Raw genomic sequence first — 17,944 nt, forward strand, 5'->3', positions numbered from 1 at the left:
TGAGCAGATTCATCCACAACTGTCCCGAAGGAGTGTTTTTCCACAAAACAAACTAGGCGGAACCAGCACAAAAAGAAACAAAACAGGCACCCAGCTTCCTCGGACGGTTAAGTGTATGTTCAGCGAGACATGTTCACTTAGGGTCCACGTGAGAAACACACCATGACTTCCTCAGTCCATCAATTTTATGAACGACATCACTTGCTGTGGGCATGCAAATACCCTGTGGCCATCTTTAGTATCCATTCTCAATTTGGCCGGGAACATCAGTACAAAAGCTATCCTCCATCAATGCAAAAGTTTTTTTAAGGTGTGTTACTACACAAAACAAACTCCAGCTGCTAGGCAGAGCCATCAAAAAAAGAAACAAAAATGGTGCCCAGCTTCCTCAGACAGTCAAGTGTATGTTTAGCGAGACAAGCTCACTTGGGGGCCACATGAAAATCACCAAATGGCTCACTCACCCCATTGTCTCTATGAAAGAAAATGCTTTCTGGGGGCATGTAAATACTTTGCGGCCATCCTTGGTATCTGTTCTCAGCTTGGCCAGAAACATTAGTGCAAAAGCGATCTTCTGGTGATGTAAGAGTTTCTTGCATTCCTTGAATCGATCATGTTTCTCTATTGTCGAATTTGCAAAGTCTGGGAACAAGAAAATGCTGTGGTTTTTCCAAGAAAGCCTTCCTTTGCTTCTCGCCTCGTGTAACACAAGATCTTTATTGGATGATCTCAGAAATTTGGCCAGAATTGATCGGGGCCTCTCTTCCTCAGTGGATCTGCGATCCGGGACTCTGTGAGCTTGCTCGATTTCTAGCTTATGGCCTGTTATGTTGAGCAGACTCGGGAAGAGCTCCTCTAGTAATTTCACCATATCTCGACCTTCTTCATACTCGAGAATTCAAACAGTTCGGACATTGTTCCGCCGATTGTTCCCAAACGCATTCCAAGCCTGTCTTGGTCGCTAGCGGATTAGCAACTAATTCCCTCTCCGATGACTCCAGATAATCGATCCGCCTCTCAACGTCTGACAATCTTGTAACCAACTCAGAGAATTTCACCTCCATCGCTGTAATCGATCGACGTATTACAGCAAGATCCTCCAGGTCCACTACAACCTTCGTCAGCATCACAGACATGCTCGCCAGTTGCCGCTGGATTTCTCCCTCCGCACCGTCCAAACTGAGTCCCTGGTCTGCGGGTCTGTCAGAGGTATCAGCTTGAGCACATAAGTGTCTTTTAATATCTCCAGAGCCCAAGGATTTTGAATTCTTTGCCACGTTGACTTCATAGAACAGTTATGTAGCAGGGTGTATCGAATTTCACCGGTTTATAACATAAAAATAATTAAAAACTAGCAAAGTGTGTAGAGCTCGCCGTTTACACGTCCGACCCTCACATGGTGCCACGCGCTCCTGAATATGAGGAACATTGAGCAGAAGTGGCAATTTGCAGTGGTTGGTTGGTCATCTGGTCTATTCCAAAGTCATAGTTCAGTATAACTGTGAAGGTTGTTTGCATTTTGATTTTAGCACTTGTGAAAGTGCGGTTAGGTTCTTTAGTCTCACTTTGTGGTTCTTAATGCATAATTGGCTTTTTGTCCTTGGTCATAGAGATGTCTCTTTGAAAGTTATCCTTGATGCAGTGAATTGCTGAGAGTGTGTTCGAGCAGTGTAATGATATCGATCCGATTCAGGGGCCTGTGATAATGTGCCTATTTTACACAATCAGTTACATTTATTATCTCACAAAAACAACCAAAATATAATTAGAATATTTTATTGAGATTTCTGAAAAGTGCAAATCCAGTATCCATACTGGGACGTCCACAACAAAATAAGGCACTTCAGCTGTTGAAAAAAAAGATACAGAAAATAAATAATATAAAAAAGTCACATGCATGTAATCATACCTTGTGAAATGAGGTAAACACTACAGTGACAATTTGTCATCTCTCCAACAGAGAGTCCCAAGTATTTCAGTCCAAAATACTTACATACCCACGACTTGTTTCCGTCAGGAGAGTATGTGCTACCCATGTTTTTTTCTTGGCTACAACTTCCACAGTTGTATTGAAAAATTCTGTTACAGTTTACTGTGATAAATGTAGTAAGGGTGTTTATCTGTAGATGGAAAAGTCTTGGAATTGATGTTGGTGCAGGGCATGTGTTTTCTCTTTTCTCTGTCTGTCTAGCCATTTGAATTGGTTGAATTGCTCCATAGTGCTTTAAAATAGAAATTTCTCATGTACAATACAAATGGGTCACACGCGCCACGATATCGAGGGTAGCCCGATTGGAAACCCTGTTGATGCATGTGCACGGATAGAGTAGAGCACAACTTCAGGCTTAATTCAATCCGCTCACATCCGTGTCCCACATGAGAAGCCAATTTAGTGCTTATAAAGAGAGATGAATATCATAAGGTTGCTGCATTGCCTGACGGAAATGCGTACAGACGTGGCTGGCATTAAAGTGTCAAAATAAAGGTGCATCTTAAAAAAATAGACATCGATGTTTACACGTTGCATCAATGACATCACATTGTTGGTTATTTGATTGCTGCATCAATCCAGATCGATGGATCGTTACACTCCTAGTACGTATATGTACTACAACCATACCACCTAGCTCTAATACTAAACAATAGGTATTTCTTGCCAGAAGTTAGAAACACTCAATATTCTGAACACCTTTTGTGTGAAAAACACATTTGATAACCCTTATTTTCAGAACAGTTAATTACTTGGGACAATTTAGTCATTTAAACATGATGAACCCTGTCTATCAGCCCTGCTAGTCATTGTACAGAAAGGTGTAGAGGTCGACCGATAGTGGATTTTGCCAATATGATAACTAATATGCTAATAGCCATTTATTGTCTGATAGTTCTTAAAATCGATTTATAATAAAATCCCAATAATAACCAGAAAAAATTTAGATTTGATACATAAAGCAGGACTTTTAAAGGTACACTCAGTAACTTTTTGCTTGTGTCTTCTAGGACTTGCAGTGACACCTAGTGGCGTGGATGCAGCACAATTAAAAATCATTAGCTTTCAGTCACAGATGCCATTTTAGAAATTCACTATTCACAGTCAGCCGTGATTAATTTAATCCAAGAGTGAAAGTGAGATTAAGCAAGTAGTATTTGTCTGGTCGTGTGATCTCATCATGGGAGCCCCCATGAGGGGACCCTTTCCATGTAGAATAAAACAGCTTTTATAAAGGTAACTGATATGACTTGATTCTTAATTTCATGTGAGTGCTCGAGATTTTATATATATATATTCACTGGTGGCCAAAAGTTTGGAATAATGTACAAATTTTGCTCTTATGGAAAGAAATTGGCACTTTTATTCACCAAAGGGGCATTCAACTGATCACAATGTATAGTCAGGACATTAATAACGTGAAAAATTACTATTACAATTTGAAACAAATGATCTACTACAAGAAACAATCTTAAACTACTTCAAAGACTTCTCATCAAAAAATCCTCCATGTGCAGCAATGAAAGCTTTGCAGATCCTTGGCATTCTAGCTGTCAGTTTGTCCAGATACTCAGGTGACATTTCACCCCACGCTTCCTGTAGCACTTGCCGTAGACGTCGCTGTCTTGTCGGGGACTTCTCACACACCTTACAGTCTAGCTGACACAAAAGCTCAATGTGGTTAAGATCCATAACACTCTTTTCCAATTATCTGTGTTTCTTTGCCCACTCTAACCTTTTCTTTTTGTTTTTCTGTTTCAAAAGTGTCTTTTTCTTTGCACTTCTTCCCATAAGGCCTGAACCCCTGAGTCTTCTCTTTACTGTTGTACATGAAACTGGTGTTGATTGGTTAGAATTCAATGAAGCTGTCAGCTGAGGACATGTGAGGCGTCTATTTCTCAAACTAGAGACTCTGATGTACTTATCCTCTTGTTTAGTTGTACATCTGGCCTTCCACATCTCTTTCTGTCCTTGTTAGAGTCAGTTGTCCTTTGTCTTTGAAGACTGTAGTGTACACCTTTGTATGAAGTCTTCAGTTTTTTGGTAACTTCAAGCATTGTATAGCCTTCATTCCACAAAACAATGATTGACTGATGAGTTTCTAGAGAAAGCTGTTTCTTTTTTGATATTTTTGACCTAATATTGACCTTAGGACAAACCAGTCTATTGCATACTGTGACAACTCAAAATGTTAAGCTTCATTTAATGAACCAAATAGCTTTCAGCTGTGTTTGATATAATGGCAAGTGATTTTCTAGTACCAAATTAGCAATTTAGCATGATTACTCAAGGATAAGGTGTTGGAGTTATGGCTGCTGGAAATGGGGCCTGTCTAGATTTGATCATGATGTGTGTGCTGACGGGGCTGCTATTTTAAATTTAGATTTAGATTTAGATTGATAACCGATAGTTCAGTTAGGTCAACTCTCTGAGATAGATTAAATATTTTTAGTGATTATAATGACAGTGAAGTAAGCTTAGTCTTTGCGGACTAGATCTGCTTTACACATGCTCCTGCTGCTTGACATGAGTCAGTATGCTGCTGCTGTTGGCACGAAAACATGATGCTGCTGAGACAGAAGAGACATGCTGCTGCTACTGTACCAACATCAAGATAAAGCCCTCCAACAGCTACACTGGCAGCCAAACGTTTGGAATAATGTACAGATTTTGCTGTTTCGGAAGGAAATTGGTACTTTAATTCATCAAATTGGCATCACATTACTGATGTAAAAAACAACACCTTCACTATTTGAAAGAAGTCATTTTTGATCAAATCTAGACAGAACCCATTTCCAGCAGCCATCACTCCAACACCTTATCCTTGAGTAATTATGCGAAATTGCTAATTTGGTTCTAGAAAAAACACTTGCCATAATATCAAACACAGCTGAAAGCTATTTGGTTTGTTAAATTAAGCTTAACATTGTGTTTGTTTTTGAGTTGCCTCAGTATGCAATAGACTGGCATGTCTTAAGGTCAATATTAGGACAAAAATGGCAAAAAAGAAACAGCTTTCTCTAGACACTCGTCAGTCAATCGTTGTTTTGAGGAATGATGGCTATACAATGCTTGAAATTGCCAAAAAAACTGAAGATTTCATACAAAGATGTGCACTACAGTCTTCAAAGACAAAGGACTTCTGGCTCTAACAAGGACAGAAAGAGATGTGGAAGGCCAGATGTACAACTAAACAAGAGGATAAGTACATCAGAGTCTCTAGTTTGAGAAATAGACACCTCATATATCCTCAGCTGACAGCTTCATTGAATTCTACCAACTCAACACCAGTTTCATGTACAACAGTAAAGAGAAGACTCAGGGGTTCAGGCCTTATGGGAAGAATTGCAAAGAAAAAGCCACTTTTGAAACAGAAAATCAAAAAGAAAATGTTAGAGTGGGCAAAGAAACACAGACATTGGACAACAGATAATTGGAAAAGAGTGTTAAGACAGTGGAGTAGGCTTGGTCTTGTCGACTGATCTGCTTAACGCCTGCTGCTGCTGCTGCTTGATATAGTCAATATACTGCTGCTGTGAAGCCAGTGCAAGCAACAACAACAACAACAAAAAAACAATCCCCTCCAACAGCAGATCTGACAGCCAGACATGTGAGCTGCAGTGAGGTGCATTTCAGTCATGTGTAGCTAGCTGAGTGTGTTGGTTATGTGTTCCTGATGGGTTTATCTAGTGATCTGAATGACTATGTGCAAGGGTGATTAAAACTAAATGACTAATCGGACTATGCGTGCAACTGAAGACTATTATAATTCTAAAGAGCGCAATGGGCCCTGCCTAAAGGCAGGGTTATGTCATTGGACTAGTATGCGTGCCGACAGGACACCCCAGCAACCACCTGAGCAATTGTATAGTGACTGAGTCAGACTCATAGCTTTAAGCATTCAGAATGTCTTGATGACTGGGCATGATGTAATGTTCGTAAGCTGGTGAAGACCAGCGTCCCATTTCTTTGTGGCCGAGAGAACCTTGGGTGCTGCAGTAGTTGCAGCGCCGCTCCTGGAGGAGTGCTGGTGTATGCCTCTGGATCAAGTCTTTGGTAAAACATGGTTGCTTAGCTGGAGGACAACCACAAACTTGTCATGGGTTCCTGTCGCCAGCAGGAACAGAGGATCAGAGGCAAGGTTGAGTACCAGGATCGCAGGTATCTGGACATGCGAGAGGACAAAATCTGTGTTAGTACGGGCTATGACAATTGATATACCATGGCATGTCCGTTTATGAATGCTAAAAGGAAGACAGCACGTTAAAAGTATTCAGGAATCTTAGTATGAGGTCTAAAAAAGGCTGAATGAAAGAGTTTACATGTGGAGTCTCCAGACCTTAAAACACATACAGCTATGAAGAAAACTAATCCTAGAGCTGTTGTGTGATCATCAAAAACACCAGGCCTTGACCGGTGTGCATCTTACGCAGTTACAGTAGTGAGAGAGCTAAACGTTTAGTTTTGCCTTTGGGGAAATTTTCCTTTAGCCCATTCAGTAATGCCAGATGCAGGCTTACTCGGGAACAGACAAAACCAGCATAGAGAATAGGAATAGCTCAGGCAGGTCATAAGGAGTGTGGATTTAGCCATCCCTGTCCTCATATTTTGGCAGCAGTATTCATGAATAGCAGATTTAGGTGGTGCCAGTGATCTTAATATTATTAACCTGATTTGGTAGATAAAAATTAAATTTAAATATGCAGTCCAACTGAGTCGACACTACTACTTATATAGGGAATAAAATAGTGACCTTTATAATAATATTGACTAATGCTGAACGTCACATAGAAGAAAATCAGTTTGTCTTGCCATTCCTCGCCCCACAAGACACACGATTATGATGGTATAGAGTTAAAAACGCAGAAGATTTATACCCAGGGAAAGAGAAGGGATTCAGTGGCCAGTCTGTAGACGCTTAAGTCTGAATATCCAACCTGCCAAAAGAGCTGCATCTTTAAACTGGGGGAGGTAGTAGGCTAATCAGATTAGTCATATTATTTGAAACCATTTCAAACATTTAAGCGAGCTCAGATATGCATGAATTCATAGCATTATACTGTGAATTAGGAACTATCACTGAAAATTGTCTGAAGCGCCTTTACACAGCTGAGTGAGCCTGCTCTGTGCATCATCAAATCTGTGTAAAACACAGCTTCAAGGAGTAAATTTTGGTTCTGTGTAAATTAAATGCTGCATCAGAGCAGCCTTAAACAATTGCTTAACCATTTCATGAGTTATTTTCATATTTCAAGGTTAACTTCATAATTCACATTTTATATTCATAATTTAAATATTATCTCATAAAATGTTGGCATTGTACTGCTGTGTAAATGCATTCATGCCTGCACTGATCAGATTTAAAGTCATTCTGTGCCACCTGGGTGTAAAGATGGTATTAACCGATGTATCCCTATGCACTCCGAAGGCTAGGTGAGACTTAAGAGTCTGGTGTCACACTCCTTAGAAGACAAAATCAAACAATTTACTATAATCCTTCACGATTCTGGACTTGGAACCTAGAAAGTCAGCATGTGAATCCTGTTCGAGACCACGCAGGATGAGACCGCTACACATACTGCGCTGCTGTAGCCATGTATAGTGTATTGCGTGAGCTGATGCTGCCCTCATGTGCCATCGGAATTTTCCTGCTTCCCACTTCTGAAGTTGTAATTACGAGTATGTCGTGTTCACGTGCTTTATTGTCGGAAAGAACTGGAAACATGGACAATGCCAGGTTCATTCATTCATATTTCTTGAGGAACTTTTATTTTGACAGCATAATACATATCACTCAGTTAGCTTGCTGACGATAATAGAATTTTGTTCAAATTCAAGCTATTTTCACGGTGTAAAAATGTACAACATGCATAGAATGGTTGCTGATATACATAAATAAGTATGACCAAAAGGGCAAGCTGTATTTAGACAATTAGCTGTATTAGAAAAATGTAGTCATTCACTACAGAAACTGTACTCTCCTCTGCCATGTTGAAAGTTTAGGACTGCTCCTATCTCGGCACCTCTGGTATCAACTAGAATTCCGAGTTTCCCACTTGAACTTCTGACTTCGCTGGGTCATTCATGTGCTCGGAACTCATAATTACAATATTTCCGATTCCACTTGAAGGGTACATGAGTAGAAGCTTTATATATTTTGACACAAGGGAAAAGCTTCAGATTGGGTACGTAGGACTAGGTGCACCTATTCGACCTATATGTAGAGTTTCCTAACTGAACTTATTTGTCATTTCCAAAAAGAAACTATTGCACCGATTAATCATTAAACCGATTTAGATTTAGATTTTTGCTGATAACCTATAGTTCCAAAAAGAAACTATCGCACCGATTAATTGGTAAAACTTGGGATGTGCGAGACTAGTCGAATAAACGGTTCTAATGCTGCTAGTCAACACTGGAATTACTAGTCGGTTAATATTTCCCCCCATTAAACTGATCATCATTTTTACACATTTACGTTTGGCTTTATATTTTTACAGAGGCTGCACATAAATTACTGTCATATTAATGTTACATATTTTAAATAGAATTAATAATATAAATATTATTTAAAAAAGAGGATATCTGGAGCAGATACAGAGTTTAATTTCAGCTCAGGCTGCGCGTGCTTCTTCCCTCTCTCACTTGCGGTGCGCGCAGGAAAATGTCCTCTCGCTAGATAAGTAAACTCAGCAAAGTAGTAATGAAATCACTTCGGTGGTGCGGGAATCAGATTTCCAAACTTTTGAAAGTCCCTATGGATGTTTTCACATTTGAGTCTTCTTTAAATCTGTGCATGCTTGTACGTTATTTTTCCACTGAGCGGGCTTTTTCAAGCGCAGGATAGATGCCTCAGGTGAGTCAAGTTCCGTCTTTCACCGGACCATGTCGACGGGTTAATTTTGCTCATCCAAAAAATTATGCTTTTGAGTAAGTAGACTAGAAAATAACTGTTTTAGGCTAGGTATGCCATTTTTTAATCTGCTGATTAAGAAGGCTATTTTCAACGAGGTGCCGACTGCTGAATGGGTTAAACTATATTTTATTCTGTGTACAAGTCATGTTTAGAATACATTAGGTTTATTGTAGGCTACATCACAGGCATATTTTTTTCTATCCTATAGCTACTTTTTTTTTTTTTTACATCGTAACTGTTATTGGTTGACGTTCTTTAACGAACAGCTGTCATATTAGATCAATGGTTAATGCACGACTGCACGTCGTGAAATACGCGCAACTTTTCTGCGCATTTTTTTCTCTCTCATAGATTTGGCTTAGTCTACCTTTTAATTATTTTCAACAATGTCCTGACTGTTTTAATATGTTAAGTAACTTTTACTTGGTGATTTCCGTTTAGAACAGGCTTTTAATGGTTGTTCCATTGATCCTGCACTATTCATTCAATTGTTTTCAATAAATATCTCTATGAAATATTCACTAACGTTGATTCAGTGAATGCATGTCATGTTCTATATTTAATGTACAATGATCATAATTCAAGGCGAGGACGTCGCAGATACAAATGCCCCTTTTCAGTGTAATTTAGCATCGGATTTGGAATAGATTAAGTATTTTAAATGGGTTGCATAAACACACTTTTTTTTTTTTTTTTTTTTTTTTTACTGTTTTCTGAAGGTTGGTTTCTCTTTAGACTAGTCGACTAGACGGTTACAAAACTTCCTTTAAACGACAGTCAAATTAGTCGTAGCGCACATCCCTAGTAAAAACGATATATCGGGCTACCTCTAGTGATGTGTATTAAATTTCATTGTGCTATGTGTGTGTGTACAGGACAGCTGGGAGATCGTCGAGGGCTTGCGTGGTGGTCTGTCTAATGTACAGGAGCCAGAGAGGCAGGCAGGCTACATGTTGAAGAAGAGGAAATGGCCCATGAAAGGCTGGCACAAGGTATATGTGGTTATCTGAGAAACAGCCATGCATTAAACCCTATGCTATTATTTCATTCAAAATATTTGGAAAAATACAATGATTGCATTTCACGAGTTTGCATATTCATATAACTCCTGAATATAATGAAGGTAAACAGATTTGGTTTGCTGTCCAAGATAGAGGGCTCAAGTTCAAGACTCGACTTGAGCACTAAAGCCTTCCTGGACTAATAAATGCAGTTGGTAACGTTCAATGAAGGGAGGGAAAGGAGAACACGGAAAACTTGGGCTTTGACTCAAAGGTATAACTTTAATAAACAAACTCAAAGGGGCTTTTCAGCATAACACTCATGTGACTCTACCCTCCCTAGCAACCAGGCCAATTTGGTTGCTTAGGAGACCTGGCTGAAGTCACTCAGCTTGCCCTGGGATTTGAACTCATGAGCTCCAGAGGTGGTAGTTAGCGTCTTTACTCACTGAGCTACCCAGGGCCCCAGATGGGTCCCTCATCTCTGGCGTGGTCCTTTTTTATCGCTCTCCCCAGTGCTTACTGCAATCAGAAACAGGTGTTAGACATTATAGCGCTCAGGTGTGTGCACCCTTACCGCTTTGTCTCTCTCCGGACGAATGCTCGACCATGCCCCCGCCGCCACAGCAGTTAATAATGGATGGATAAAATAAGGCAGGAAATGGGGTGGGGAGGGATGCAGAAAGAATTGTCACAATACTGAGGTAAGCAGCTGTTGATATATTCCTGCTTTAGGATTGAAAGGATTAAATAAACCTTTGTGTTAAAACTCTATTAGTGATGCATTGATCCAGTATCAGGATTGGAATTGGCACTAACACTGAGCTTTTTAAACAGATGAGGTATCGGCCAGATGTAACTGATCCAGATCTGATACTGTGTATTAGTAATGGTCATTATTGTCATTTTTTACTGGAATTACCTTTAATTTGGTTGCTGCATGATGCAGTAGCCTAGTTAAGAAAAAAGTGTTTTGTTTTGTCATAGAATGCACTAGTGTTGTCACAGTTGACACAGTTGTCACATATTTACTAATTATTTTAATCATTAAAGTTGAATTTCATTTCATCATCAAAATGGTGTCTAATAAATAAATTCTTAAAACTTTTAACAAGTGAAAATAGAACTGTCATTGCATTTTGTTTTTGTTTTTGCCAAACTTCCCCTCGTGGGAATCCCACCACCATTTTGCAAGTCCGTTCCACTTCATTAAGTGAGCGAGGGAAGTTTCTGTTGACAGACCCTCAACCCCTCGATTTTGACCGAGGGAGCAAGCCTACTCTGATGTACGCTTCAGGCAGCTCCATATCCCACAAAGCAACTTGATTGTGACGTGACAGCATATAACGCTTTATCAACCCCACTCCCATACAACTCTAATGTATGATGGAAGTGCAGTTAGGTCAATTAAGCAGTTTAGAAAAGTTATATTGAGATTTAACAGCATAATACTTGTAGCTACCTTAAACTGTTTATCACACAGTTATAGCCAATGTGTTCATTGTTATGTTAACATTTTCGTTTGTGTAAATCTTGATTAATCCTTTCTAACAATTCATTCTATTGAAAAAACAATTAAACATACAAGATTTATATATAAGCCTCTGAAATCAATCTCCAAAAACATTGTTTTCTCAGGTGCAAAAATCACTAAATAATTCCACAAATTGACATCAGCCTTCAACATGCTCCAAGTGATCAAGGGTTAAGGGTGTTCCAGTTAAACCCATTGCACACCTTCCGCCAGTAGTGGACACTCCCGCAGCGTAAGCAGTGACGTATATCTGAGTCCATGAGACGGAGTGAAGTTTGCGAGGGAAGGGGATACAAATTTGAAATGGAACGCAGCCTCAGTGTGATCATTGAAGACTTTTAAGTCACTTCTGAAATCTTATTTCTTTACACTGGCCTTTGAGTCTGACAAATGAAATATAGGACACAGTTTTGGAGTGTTTACATTTTAGGTTACTGGTGTTACTGGTAATTTTGAAATGTTATGTTTTAAATGTTATTACTGTGAAGCACTTTGGTCAACTCTGTTGTTTTAAATGCAAAATAAATAAAGCTGAGCTAAGATTAAAGCACAAATGCTGTGATTTTAATTATATAAATATATTTTACATGTGCTGCGTGGTTCACAATGGATAAGTGTTCTGCTCTGTCATCTGATACAGCATGAATGATTCTCAATGTCTGTAAAGTTTCCAGTGTTTGAGCAGTTGGATTTATTTAAAGTACGCAGCTCTTCCACAGTAAGATTGCAGCCTTTAGCGGTTTAATAAATCACACTAGGACATTTCACGTTTTTTATTTGATTAATTGTCCATTTCAGTGTACAAAGAGTAACAGATCATACGTTCAAAATAAGCATGTGAGCATTTTAAAGCTGTCGGGTGTCAGTCATACTGCGCGCTGGTACCAGATAGAGTCGGTGCCCGGTACTACCGGTACTGCAGAAACACTGGTATCGTTACATCTTTTTTATTTTAGTATCGACTTGGTACAGAAGTACCGGTACTTTTGACAGCACTAGAATGCACATTTATTTTTCTCTCTTTTATAATAAAGTAATGTGTATTTTTCTTACACAAATAAGAGTACTCCCAATCAGTAACGCACAGTGAACTATAGATATTAGAAACCAATAACAAAAAGACTTAATAAAAAAGTGAAGTATATTTTGTATACCCAAAAAAATTCTTAAGAATGTTCTTATTTTTTTGTATAATGTACTGCACTTATGAACATTCTTATAAACTGAATTACTTAATTTCTTAATATTTTTGTGAATATGGCCCCTGGTATTGGAGTTGTATTGGGGAAAAAAAAGTGGGATCTCAAGATTGCATTAATAAGTGCAGAGATTTCTAGAATTGTGTGTTGTAGCAGCAGAGTATCCTGCTAACCTGCCTGAACACATTACACTAACAGAGAGCCTGGACTTTGGGGTGTCATCCATTTGGACCACTTGATGAATGATTTTCCTGTGTAGTGACAAAGCATCTCTGTATTCAATTAACACACACAAACACACTCACCAACACTTAAAGGAATAGTTCACCCATATATAAAAATTCAGTCCTTATTTACTCACCATCATGGCATTCCAAACCCATGTGGCTTTCTTTCATCTGCAGAACAAAAAAATTTTTTTTTATAGAATGTCGTAATCACTGATTTCCATACAACAGCAGTGGATAGGGCTCAATTCAAACCTACAAAAGTGTCATAAAAATAGTCCATGCTACTATTACGTCATATACCAAGTCCTCTGAAGGTATACGATCACTGTGTATGATAAACAGACCAAAATAGTAAATAAACTCCACAAATCAAATATGGTGACGCATCAATAACATCAAACCTTTTTGGTTCTTGTGCATGACGTCATGATGTTTGGTCATGAGACGTGCAAGAACCAATAGGGTTTGATGTTACTGATGGGAAAGAGAGAGTGAATGCAAGAATAGAAAATATATTGCAGTACATAGTCTCTCATACATCAAGAGTGTGTTCGTGTCCCCTGAGAACACATTCTTTATTTACACATTGAATCTGACCCGAGTTCTTCTATGTCCTGTCCTCTTTGTCTCTCTCTCTCCTCAGAGATACTTTTACTTGGAAAAAGGCATTCTGAAGTATGGCAAATGCCCTGCTGATGTGAGTATAAAAGGCCTTTGCATACACAACTATAAATACACACTCTCAATCCATTTATCTAAAGCACTTTGGGCTTTTATTGGTTAGAACCCAATCATGCAAGTCTTCACCAAGAATCTTTAGAGTACTCCACCCCTCTCTCGTGTTTCCTCATGATAAAAGCCTCCAGTTGTGGGAATGTTAAATCAATGCTTATTTCCCCGGGGTCTGAAAGCATTATTCAGAGCTGATAGTTTGCAAATGGCTAGACATATTTAACCTGCCATATATCTTTTAAACTTAACTGTTTTTGGCCTCTGAATGAAAGGCACAATTTGAGTGCGCCTTTATGAAAATAGACTGAAAATGGCCACGTGTTTAGGAAAATTAGCCAAAGCCCTCATACATGTTAGCTGCGGACACACAACTGTAGAACAAAGCAGAAAAGAGTCTACACCTTAAAACTGGAGTTTGTAATTTCACCTATTTGCATTTAGAATTTTGTAATTGCAAAAATAAATAGCTTTCCTAAACACTCCCCTCGTCTTCCATTGGTCACCAAAAAACAAATAGTCCCACCCCAAACTCACGCCATTAGTAGAGCCAAAGTTGTTTTGTTGGACAGATCAGGATGCTCAGAAAATGTAACAATGTTTTGATAGCACCATAGAGCCATTGCATTAATAGTGTTTTCAAGGGAATCATACTTCAAATGAGTTATAGTTGTCTCTGCATATTAAAATAATTTTAAAAATGACACACTTTACATTTAATTCAGTTGGAATCTGGATTCATTTCAGGCTTTACCAATAGCAGTATATTTCCTCAGTAGTAATTTGAGTGTGCTGCAACAAAGACAATCTGTTGTATTGATATTTGAGATTGAGTTGACATTTATAGGTCAAACTTTCTGCCTGTCCTGTATACAGATCAAGAAAGACAAGCTGCATGGCTGCATTGATGTGGGTCTGTCCGTCATGGCCATTAAGAAGAAAGCCAAGTGCATTGATCTGGATGCCGAAGAAAACATTTATCACCTGAAGGTATCACAACAATTAGAGTATTAGACTAACTTCAGAACTCCCTGTGGTTACAGAAAGAACATTAGTGGAGATTGCTGCTTGCTCATTTTACTGCAGTGTTACTACTAGTACAGTAGTTTAAAAGTTTAAAATCAGAAATCTTTAGAAATTTCAACCGAGAGATTGACTCAATTTTACTCTGAAACAGTGGATACTCTTTACATTTAAAGTACAAATACCTTTAATTTACCAAAATTAGTTTTTCACAGAGTGGGGTTTGACCTTGAGTTCAGAAGCAGGTCCCTTAAATACAAAGTCATGAGGTCAGCCTTCATCAGAACCATTTTCAAATGCAGAAGTACGACATCAAGACAAATAGTTTCTGAAGCTTGATTGTTTCCTTCATCCTGAGCTGTCTTTAACTGCCGTCTCCTTGTGCTTGCAGATCAAGTCCCAGGAGCTTTTTGATGAGTGGGTCTCTAAGCTTCGTCACCACAGACTTTACAGGCAGAATGAGATCGCCATGTTCCCTCATGAGAAAACTCTCTTCCACCCTCATTACCCCCTCACCTCCTCCCCCACCATACCTGACAGTCAGTCCATGAGAAAGGTAACGGCATGGGGCTTCCAGAGGGTTTAGAGGGGAAGATAAAGGACAAAGGGCTAGTTCTAGTGGTTTACTAAACAAACTTTAAGAGGATGTTATCAAACTAGTAACATACAACGTAATCACTATGAATCTAAATTTGAGTAATATTCTAAGTTATCAACTTCTAAGTTTCAACTTAATGTCTATGGTGTCGTTTACACCAAACATGATTTTGCATTCGTCTGCGTTGTTTTTTTTAATTTTTTATTTTATTGTATTTGTAAGTAAATATGCACTAGATGAATGTCTTTGACCGTTGCAACATATCTGTTTTTTCTGTTTAATTCGTTGCTTTAGCACAATAATGTGATTGGTTGGAATGGCCCCTACGTATTTACTGCATCTGTTGTATGCTGTCGATTACCACAGATAATAATTAAGATGTTGATATCAAGAGAAAGGAACCAGAATAATTGGATAATATACAGCAGGCCAGCTAGGAAATGTGTTGCCTGGGAGCTGGGACAACAGTGAATTATACAGTTCAGTGGTCATTATACAAAAATATTTGACCGCAGTATGCCACGATTGACTAATCATAATCAAGTATTCCAGAGAGACATGTGATACAATATATGTCCTAATCACTATGACCAGGACATACGGTAGTGACTAGTGACTGTCAAAGTGACAGGGAAATACAACATATGTACTAGTTTCTATGACCTTATCACTTTAAAATTAAGAAAGATATCTTGTCCAGTAAATTTAGTGTTTATAGACTGAGAATGTCATAAAACTACTATTGTTTACCTGAGCTGGGGTTGTATTTATGTATTGTGCTGTCTTTCTCGCACTCACTTTCTGTATTTAGCATGCCTCTCTCGCAAAGCAGTCCTCTCTCCACTCGCCTGTATCTTTTACCAGTCAGGCCAAGGTGACCGCATGGCTCCAGTCTTCTGATGACATGGACAGGTGCACCAAAGGTACACACACTTACATATTCATCTCACACTGAAAATGCTGTATCTGCAGCTTTCACAAGACACTGCTGTTTCTCTCTCTCTCTCTTTCAGAGCTTTCAGTATGTGAGACTCAGCTGCTGGAACTGAATCACTTGTTAAGAAGTATGGAGGTGTTGCACCGCACCTGTTCTGCCCCAGCCATCAATGCTCTGCAGGTTAGATGTCACTCCATATATATATACAGTATACAGTATATTGTCTAATAATGTATTGGCAATGTACACTTAAAGGAATAGTTCACCCAAAAATGAAAATTTGTTGATAATTTACTCACCCTCAGGCCATCCAAGATGTATCTTTCTTATTATGCGCGTCATTGTTTACAAGAGAAACTTGTGCCGTTCACAAACCAAAACAGTCCTAAACAATTTCAAAACAATATAAATTAAATAAACAATTATTTCCAAATAATAATAATAAAAAAAAACCATGTAAACAATGACACGCTTCCTGACTCCTCCACGTGACGCGTGACCTTACCAACGAACTTACGTCATCCCTCTCATGAGCTCACATCACAGAGATGTACGGAAGCGAACATTTGTAGTTAAAAAGTATATAAGTATTGTTTTGTTTCTAAAAATAATCAGTTGTTTGGGTCCAGAAGACCTTTATTTGTCGACTGGAGTGGATTGTTTTGATGCACCCTAAATATGCATTTTGGAACATTCAATTGCATTGTTTAGAGGAGGCCTGAAATGAAATCTTAAAAGTCTTAAATTCTGTTTTGATGAAGAAAGAAACTCAGATACATCTTGGATGACCTGAGTGTGAGTGGACAGTGGTCCGAGGAGGGACAAACCACAAACCGGCGACAGGGTGTTGGGCACCCAAGGTTCATTGATGCACGAGGGCAACGAAGGCTATCCTGTCTGGTCTGAACCAACAGAAGTGCCCATGATGACTCTGTCCATCGTCAAAAGTGCCTACAATGGGCACGCGAGCGTTGGAACTGGACCTTGGAGCCTGGTCCGATGAGTCCCGTTTTCTTTTACATCATGTGGACGGCCGTGTATGTGTGTACAGTTGATCTGGGAAGCAATCACACCAAGATGCACTGTGGGAAGACAACAAGACGGTGGAGGGAGTGTGATGCTCTGGGCAATGTTCTGCTGGGAAACCCTGGGTCCGGCCATTCATGTGGACATCAATTTGACACGTGCCACCTACCTAAACATCGTTGCAGACCAGGTACACCCCTTCATGGCAATGGTATTCCCTGATGGCAGTGGCCTCTTTCAGCAGGATAATGCACCCTGCCACACTGCACACATTGTCCGGGAATGATTTGAGGAACATCATGAAGAGTTCAGGGTGTTGCCTTGGCCTCCAAATTCCACTGATCTCAATCCGATTGAGCATCTATGGGATATGCTGGACCAACAAGTCCGATCCATGGCAGCTCCACCTCGCAACTTACATGACTTGAAGGATCTGCTGCTAATGTCTTGGTGCCAGATACCATAGGACACCTTCAGGGGTCTTGTAGAGTCCAAGCCTCGGCAGGTTGGCGCTGTTTTGACAGATATAAATTGGTACCAGTAGCTTTTTGATGAGTGGGTCTCTAAGCTTCGTCACCACAGACTTTACAGGCAGAATGAGATCACCATGTTCCCTCATGAGAAAACACTCTTCCACCCCCATTACTCTCTCACATCCTCCCCCACCATACCTGACAGGCAGTCCGTGAGAAAGGTAACAACATGGGGCTTCCAGAGGGTTTAGAGGAAAAGATAAAATGAAAAGGGCTAGTTCTAGTGGT

The 17,944-nt window shown here is 39.4% G+C and overlaps 1 protein-coding gene across 1 annotated transcript in view; it reads left to right on the forward strand.

The window, feature by feature from the left end:
- Positions 1-17,944, forward strand: part of LOC127453824 (oxysterol-binding protein-related protein 3-like) — a 66,679-nt gene that overhangs the window by 11,956 nt on the left and 36,779 nt on the right. The window contains exons 6-11 of the mRNA XM_051720524.1: positions 9,782-9,898; positions 13,514-13,567; positions 14,476-14,589; positions 15,014-15,178; positions 16,032-16,143; positions 16,234-16,337. Coding sequence (XP_051576484.1) covers positions 9,782-9,898; positions 13,514-13,567; positions 14,476-14,589; positions 15,014-15,178; positions 16,032-16,143; positions 16,234-16,337 — 666 coding nt within the window. The remainder of the gene's footprint in view (positions 1-9,781; positions 9,899-13,513; positions 13,568-14,475; positions 14,590-15,013; positions 15,179-16,031; positions 16,144-16,233; positions 16,338-17,944) is intronic.

Source organism: Myxocyprinus asiaticus, chromosome 16 (assembly GCF_019703515.2).
Source record: "Myxocyprinus asiaticus isolate MX2 ecotype Aquarium Trade chromosome 16, UBuf_Myxa_2, whole genome shotgun sequence".
In the NCBI taxonomy this organism is placed as follows: Eukaryota; Metazoa; Chordata; class Actinopteri; order Cypriniformes; family Catostomidae; genus Myxocyprinus; species Myxocyprinus asiaticus.